Source organism: Hordeum vulgare, chromosome 4H (genome assembly GCF_904849725.1).
Source record: "Hordeum vulgare subsp. vulgare chromosome 4H, MorexV3_pseudomolecules_assembly, whole genome shotgun sequence".
Taxonomy (NCBI): domain Eukaryota; kingdom Viridiplantae; phylum Streptophyta; class Magnoliopsida; order Poales; family Poaceae; genus Hordeum; species Hordeum vulgare.
This window is the reverse complement of record NC_058521.1, coordinates 48,193,919-48,201,732: the sequence shown is the minus strand read 5'-3', so window position 1 is coordinate 48,201,732 and position 7,814 is coordinate 48,193,919. Positions and strand designations below refer to the sequence as shown.

Here is a 7,814-nt window from a genome sequence, read left to right as displayed (position 1 = left end):
TTTTCTGAAACCTACTGAAGTAAGGAAACGCGAAACCGAAAGTAAAAGGATCTCGAAATTAACCTAAGACGAAAAGGATGCAGACTAGGATTATGGTGGGTATATGGTGGTGGTATATGGCAGCAAGGATAATGGTGGCGTGGTGGTGGTATATGGCAGCAGCGATGATGGTAGCGTGGAGGTGGTATATGGCAGCAGCGATGATGGTAGCGTGGAGGTGATATATGGCAGCGATGAAAGATGGTGCGGCGGCGGCGTGACAACCTGTGAACAGAACTCGAAACTCTAAAGGACTAGACACTAAGACCACCAACTCACACGACGATGTAACCGCAAATTCAACTAAGCAAACTACTGAAAAGACTATGCAAATGCTCAGATTGGTTCGGATATGATGATCTAACCCTGATTTTTTTATGGCTTTGTCGTGGACGATATGTATGAAGAACAGATGCGATCTAACTACGAAAAACTGGTAAAATGTCACCGAGCAACCTGTAAATCTGATACCACTTGATAGAGGCGAAGTTGTCCCTGTCTTTCGATGAGATCGTGGGTATCGTTTTGGTAGAGTCGACTTTGACGATCCGACTACGAACATGTGAGGACGTCGCGCCTTAGCAATCGCTAAACCAACTTCAAGAGGTTATTGACCACGCCGGAGCACGATCAACCTGACCATGAAGGTATATTCCTGCAAGCAATCGAAGAACAAGCAAGAATATGATATTGCAATCTGAATATTGCGAATATAGATGAAGTATTGATAAGGGTGGGGATCCGAAAGCGGTCTTAGTCTGGTCGTTGGACACAAACGAAGTACACGAAGTTGCAATGACTAACTTTTAACTAAACAAATCCCAAATCTAAACGGTGCCCTAAGGGCTGTATATATGAGGGAATAGAGAGGCAATTTCGTGACCCTTGGAGGAGGGGTCCGAAAAAACCCCTAAACTCGGTTTCTCCACACATACGGACTCTAAAAATAGCCTATATTATGGTATTTCGAAATTACATGGCCTGGCCCAAAAATAAGGTGGCGCAACACCTATAATAGCCTATGGACAAAATTTATAAAGTGACGTCTTAAATATTTCGTCCAAAGCCTTCGTGCTCTTCTTATGATGGCTTTAAAGTGCGAAAATCACCAGTGAAAGCTCCACTGTTCTCTCCCACGCGTGCACCTTCTTCTCCATGTTTGATCCCGCTCCAACGGATATCCTTCTTGTCCATGTTAGGTACTTCATTCATGAACATTAGAAGTATTCCCAAGAAACGAAAGTACCTGGTGATTCAATTAGCATGCACGAGCTCTAGTAACTGGTCCAGCATGTATAGCAGCTGGGTCTGTGGGTGTAACAATGGTGTTGATGTCCTCATCAAGTACCCGTTGTAATACTCCCACCAATCAATTTTTTGTTCGGCAGAGGTCTGGACACCACATCCAAATATCATAGAAATTGTGTGTTTCTGAAGCCTTGTTTTCAGTCTCTTCTGCAGCTCTAATGTAAAATCACATCTCAATAAATCAACTCTGGAGATGCTACGGTTCTTCAGATTTTTTAGTGGACGGCCATCCTCATTGTACAGTTAACAAGGTGGAAATCATCACAGAACACAACATTTGTGTTCGGTTTATCACGAGCCTACGCTAATGCCTAGTTTCAACATCTAAAGAGGAGTTTAGGGGGAGGAAACGTGTGAAAATAGTTGATTACAAACAGCCTAACCTAAAAACTTGTATCTAAATGCTACTTCATGATGGCTCTTCTTCCTCTACTGGTACAAACCAAGCTGTGCCCAGCCGTCTTCTTGAGCTCCATCTCCTTCATGGCCCTCCTCGTCCTCTCTGCGTCTTCCAGCATTCCAGCCTCGAAGTACATGTTTGCCATCAAAACATAGAATGTCACATCGTTAGAGCCCGACTGGAAGAGATCCTTGGCAACAAATTCAGCTAGCTCCAGGTTGCCATGAAGCCTGCAACCGCCGAGGAACGCACCCCAAATGCACTTGTCTGGCTGCATCGACATTCCCCTAATGATTTCATACGCTTCGACAAGTCTGCCGGCACGTCCTAGCATGTCAACCATGCAGGCATAGTTCTCAAGTGTTGGTGATATATGGTAGTCTCTGACAATGCTGTTGAAAATCGCCAGCCCTTCGTCGACGAGGCCAGAGTGGCCACACGCCACTAGAACCGCAGTGAGCGTGAAGGAATTAGGCTTTACCCCTTGATCTTTCATCGCGGAGAACAGATTGAGAGCCTCTTCAGGCTCACCATGGTTGGCATATGCACTGATCATGGCGCTCCATGACACAACACCAGGCTCGCGCAAACCGTCAAAAGCCTGCCTTGCGTAGGCAATCTCACCACATTTTGCGTACATGTCCACGAGAACATTGCCGATCCTCGCATCGGTGTCGAGTCCACGACTCCTGGCGAGCTCGTGCACCCACTTCCCTGTCTCAAGGGCTCCCTGGCGTGTGCAAGCAGACAGCACACTGACCAGAGTGACGGCGTCGAACCCCACCTTCTCGCTAAGCATCCTGTGAAAGAACTTGATCGCCCGAACCCCATCACCATTCTGCTCATACATGGCGACCATCGTGTTCCAGGACACCACAGTGTGCGCAGCCATTCCATCAAACAACTCTTTGGCCGCCGTGATGCTCCCGCACTTGCCATACATTGCGATGAGCGCATTCACCAGCGGCAGATTCGCATCGAAACCCAGCTTGACCACGAACCCATGAACCATCTCCCCGGCGGCGAGACATTCCTGCCCCTGCAGGCACGGCAGGAAGCTGATCAGAGTGATCTCGTTCGGGAGCATGCCCTGGGCAACCATCGCGCCGAACACCGTGACTGCCTGGCCGAACAAGCAGTTCTGCGCATAGCCCGCGACCATGGCCGTCCAGGAGACGACCGTGCGGGCGCCCACGGCGGCTGCTGCCAAGAACACCTGCTCCGCGTCCGCCACGTCCCCCTCCTGGCAGTACATGGCGATAAGCGCGCTGTGCACGAAGCCGTCCTCCGCGAGCGCGAACCTCACCGCGTCCCCGTGCGCGGCCCGCCCGAGCCGCGGGGCGCGCGCCGCCGCGCACGCCGGGAGCACGATCGGGTAGGTGTAGCAGTCCGGCGCGACGCCCGCGGCGCGCATCCGCTTGTAGAGCTGGAGCGCGCCCCCGGCGGTGGAGCCGGCCGGGGCTTGGGCGTGGGCGTGAGCGCGGAGGAGGGTGTTCCACATGTAGGCATCGCGTCGCGGCGCGGCGTCGAACACCCTGCGGGCGTACGCGAGGGAGCACGGGGCGGCCGCTGCGAGGAGCCTGGTGGCGAAGGCTGGGTTGGCGGCGACGCCGAGGAGGACGGCGCGGGCGTGGATGGGGAGAAGGGCGCGGAGGGAGGAGGAGGAGGACGGGACGCCGGCGGCTGAGAGGAGGCCGATGTAGTGGCGGACGAGGGCGGCGGCGGCGGCGGGCGGCTGCGGGAGGGGAGTAGGGGGCATTTGTTGGACCTCAGACCGATGATGCCGCTGCTGAATGTGAGTTGGGCTTCACCACGCAGAAATAACTAGCATATGCTACGGCTCCTGTACAATAATTTACATGTCGAAATTCGTTTGGTTTGCTTGGGATATTTGAATTGTTTGAATGTTTTATTACTAATAACAATCATATCCAAATTCGATGGTAATTGAACCTAACGAGGAGATTATGAATTCAGATCAATACATGAGACTGGGACAAGAGGATTTTGCAACATTTGCAAAAAAAGAAAGTTTGCAAGTCTAGTACTCCCTCCTTTCCGGTTTATAAGGCTCATCTCAAAATTTTCAGATTTCATTATACTAGGCTCATTTTGAGTCTAATTGAGTTAAAGTGCTTTGAGTCCCACACCATATTTAATTCATAGAGTTTAGAGAAAGGAGATGAGTGGCTATGCATGCATCGTTTTTTACATTCATCATGCAAGTCCAATGAGAAGGAGGATGCTACATTTATTGCCTTGAAAATTGAATATGTGAGAAATATTTCATTGGCTAGTTAAAACTAATGCCATCCACTCACAATTCAACTTGGTTGATGAGATTTCAGATTTGAGCCCTATAAACCGGAAAGGAGGGAGTAGTATCACGGCACCATTTAGATGCATAATCTCTCAGTAAAAAAGCTGTTCTCTGGATCAAGTCACGGCACCATTATGTAATGCTCTCATGGCAGTAGTGATCTCATGTTACACTAGACTTTGGATGGCAAAAAACGAGACAATTTCGAAGTTTCTGATTCCTCTACTTCATGTTAATGGCGGACTTGATCTGCTCAACCAGGTGGGGCAGGACCCTGATGCTGTCGTCGATGGACCTGTTCACGCACGACTCCAGCTCGTTGGTTGCGTCCGTCTTCATCTTCTGGAGCTTTGCTGCTTCAAACTTGTCTTGGCAGACCATCAACGAGCGATTCAACCTTTCCTGGAACAAGGAAGGATACATCTCAGCTTAGACATGTCCGCACGAGGGTGTAAATGATGCAATATTTGACCGATATATGCTGCCTGATATCTAACTGTTGGTTTATTCAGGTAGATCATTTGCAAATTTAAGAAGGCTAGATGCTGCGTATGTAACCCTGCAAAGTTGAGAAAATGTATGCCCTTGAATAGCAAAGCACAAAGACCCGAGCTCTGATAGAAAACGTATTGCAACCAAGCATTACATGCCTAACTGCTCAGACTGTATGTTAGAAATCACTTATTCAAACTATAAAAATAAAAGAGCTAAGGGATGAAGCCAGGCAATATATAATGGAGGGAAAACCTTATTATAGTTCCATAAGTTCTAACTATTGTATACTTGTATGTATGACTAAACGCTTGATTATATTTTAAACCTGAACCTTACACCTATCTAGCGCAGAGATATTTTTCCCAATTATTTGTTGACATGTCGGGCCATCAATTACTCGAATCACTGGCTCATTGCTTATATTCAAATCATGAATGGAACATGTATACTACTTGCTCACTGACCAAATACACAAACACAGTGCTAATGCAGGTCAACATGCACATAATTTTTAAGTATTTGTGATAGCCACTGGTTACTAATACTCCCTCCGTCACAGTTTATAAGGCGTGCACGTATAACTAGGTCGTCAATTTAACTTATATAAAATATATTGTTTAACATAAAAATTATATCATTAGAAAATAGAATATCTAAAGTTTTTAATGATATATTTTTTGTAATATATGCCTCTCATTAAGTTGGTCAAATTGACAACCTAGGTATACGTACATGCCTTATAAACTGTGATGGAGGGAGTAAGTCAAATGTCTTAAATTATACAACTTGGGTAAATATGGCATGTTTGATAAGAAGAACATAAAGTAATAGTTCAACAGCAAAGATAAATTGAAGTTGAGAAGGCATAAAAAATAGCTGCAGTTTGATTTCCACAAAGAACTAGTACAAAGTAGATGATACAGGTACATCAACAGATCTATAACTTTTTTAAACGGAGGCAAAAGATTTGCCTCATCCATTAATTAAGAAGTTAAGAGTTGCTTTTACAACGAAAAGCAAAAAGATCATTACAAAGATCTATAACTTGAATGCAAGAAATGATACAGTGGCTAAACTCAATACAAACAAAGCCGGTCTTAAGTTATACTCCCTCCGTTCCTAAATATAAGACCTTTTAGAGATTTCACTATATACTACATACGGATGTATGTAGTCATATTTTAGAGTGTAGATTCACTCATTTTACTCCGTATGTAGTCTATAGTCAAAACTCTAAAAGGTCTTATATTTCGGAACGGAGGGAGTATTTTTTACAGAAATTAGTATAATAAGTACCTGGAACTTGGCCATCTCAGTCTCAACAACATTGTTGGCAGAAAGAGCGGGCACACCACAGTTCTCAACACAATTGGTGATTCCCTCTTGACTCTGTCGCCTATCAAAGCAGTCATGTGCACACTTGAAGTACGCTTTCTGAAAATCGTCAGAGAAAAATAAATCCAAACAGGCATCAGCACTAGTGTTTCTAACCCCCTGCTACGAATATATTATTAAGCATAGCAAGTTTCATGTAGAACTATCTTTCCCCTTCCCAATATGATGAGAATGGCCAACTGCCTTCGACAATTAGTGTAAACCATGCATCTTCCCCCTTCCCAATAACGTCCCATAATTTCAAGTGCTCACACCATACAACAGAGCAATGCCAAGAAAATTACATCATTAGGAGAAACATTACAAAATTATCACCGAGAACCAACATATATCAATGCATAGTATACTTGCTCCACTACTGGGCTTACTGGAATTCTTACATGGCTACATGTCTAGCAGCTACAATCCCCCAAAGTTCAGGTCTTCCATCTCAAATCTGTACCTTGAGTTAAAAGAAACCAATCACATCCCATGGAACTACATTAGAACAACCCAAGTATCCAAGAATCATATCCCTGGAACAGCTAGAACAGCTAGCATCAGACCGCGGCGCAGCTGGACACATGTACCACCTTGATAAAACCCAGCAGATTTCATGACTGCCGCAAGATTAGCGCCCTCCGTCCGGAGATTACCCATCCCATGAGAAGAAGAGCAACCAAATCCCTAGAATCCCGCGGAACAAATCGACGAGTCCCCCGACCAAGCGGAGATTCCGTGAACAAAGGCATCGGGATTCCCCGCTCCTCGGCCCGAAGACCGCCGCATCCTAGAGTAGACCGCGAATTTGGAGTCCAAGGCGGCGGGCGGGCGGGCTCACCTGCAGGGTGAAGTTGACGTGGTCCTGCACGCCCTCGAGGTGCTTCTGTGCGGCGACGTTCACCTCCTCCAGCTTCTTCCGGATCCGCTCCCCCACGATCCTCTCCTCCATGGAGCTCACGTGGTCCATCGGGCTTGACGATTTGGTTCCGGCTTGGCTTGAGGAAGGGGGAGAAGGGAGTCGGCTGTGTTTTTCTTGGTGGGGAGGGCAGAAGCAGAAGTAGAAGCGAGTCGGAAGGGGACGGCGGAAGGCAGGGGTTTGAGGGTTTAATGACACGCGCTAGGGTTCTACAACATCCTCCTGCTTGCTGCTAACCTTTTTTTTACAAGAAACAACAGGGGAGACATCGCCTGTTTTTGGAATTGGAAAAAAAATCTGTTTTTTTTTTCTTTTAAGAAAATAACATATCCGTTGCAATTTTGCAAGATGGGTGATGCATAGAGCCAAATTTGGGACGTTATTGTTGGATTTATTTTGGGAGAGAGTGTTAAGTTTAGAAATTACGAATTTGTTTCGGTTTACTGTTTCTTGTAACAGATTTGCTATTTCATGTTTAAATGTGAAATAGCCATCTCACATCTAAGCCCGGAGCTATTGGATCTCATCCCACTTTCCAAATGTGATTGTTCCCTGTTGCCTCCTCGCGTTGCGTTGTCTTGCGCGCGATCATGTCTAAGTCGATGCTAGTTGGAGTTGAGTCGTTGTTTGTTTGTTTTCGCGATTGTGGTGCATACACATGTCTTGGAGCTGGGCTCACGACTGTGTTTCTTTTGCACTTTTTTCTTTCTTCTCTTTTCTTTTCTATTTTTGTGTTTCAAATTTGTAAGCTTTTTCAATTCATGATTTTCTTATTTTTATTTTCTTAAACTCATGAATTTTTTCCTTTGCTATCTTTTACGATATAGCTCGTAATCAGGCCTTGATATTTTTTTATTTAGGAAACGGAACTTGAACCCATGGGGACGGGTGCGGGCGTGCACATATCGATACAAAATGAACCGTTGGGGAGGGGTTGACAGGTGAACGAATGAGAGAAA

General features: G+C 46.0%; 2 protein-coding genes across 2 annotated transcripts; both read right to left on the bottom strand.

Moving 5' to 3' along the window:
• Nucleotides 1-1,503: 1,503 nt before the first annotated feature.
• On the bottom strand, nucleotides 1,504-3,533 carry LOC123447821 (pentatricopeptide repeat-containing protein At3g12770-like). The gene has a single exon (XM_045124506.1). It carries the CDS (start codon nucleotides 3,504-3,506, stop codon nucleotides 1,752-1,754), a length of 1,755 nt encoding a protein of 584 aa, XP_044980441.1. The 5' UTR covers nucleotides 3,507-3,533; the 3' UTR covers nucleotides 1,504-1,751.
• A 593-nt stretch (nucleotides 3,534-4,126) lies between these two features.
• On the bottom strand, nucleotides 4,127-7,048 carry LOC123447822 (protein FAM136A-like). Its single transcript, XM_045124507.1, has 3 exons — nucleotides 6,778-7,048; nucleotides 5,859-5,996; nucleotides 4,127-4,469 (listed from the first exon to the last, which is right to left on the bottom strand). The coding sequence occupies exons 1-3, from the start codon at nucleotides 6,904-6,906 to the stop codon at nucleotides 4,290-4,292; spliced, it is 447 nt and encodes a 148-aa protein (XP_044980442.1). The 5' UTR covers nucleotides 6,907-7,048; the 3' UTR covers nucleotides 4,127-4,289.
• Nucleotides 7,049-7,814: the final 766 nt, after the last annotated feature.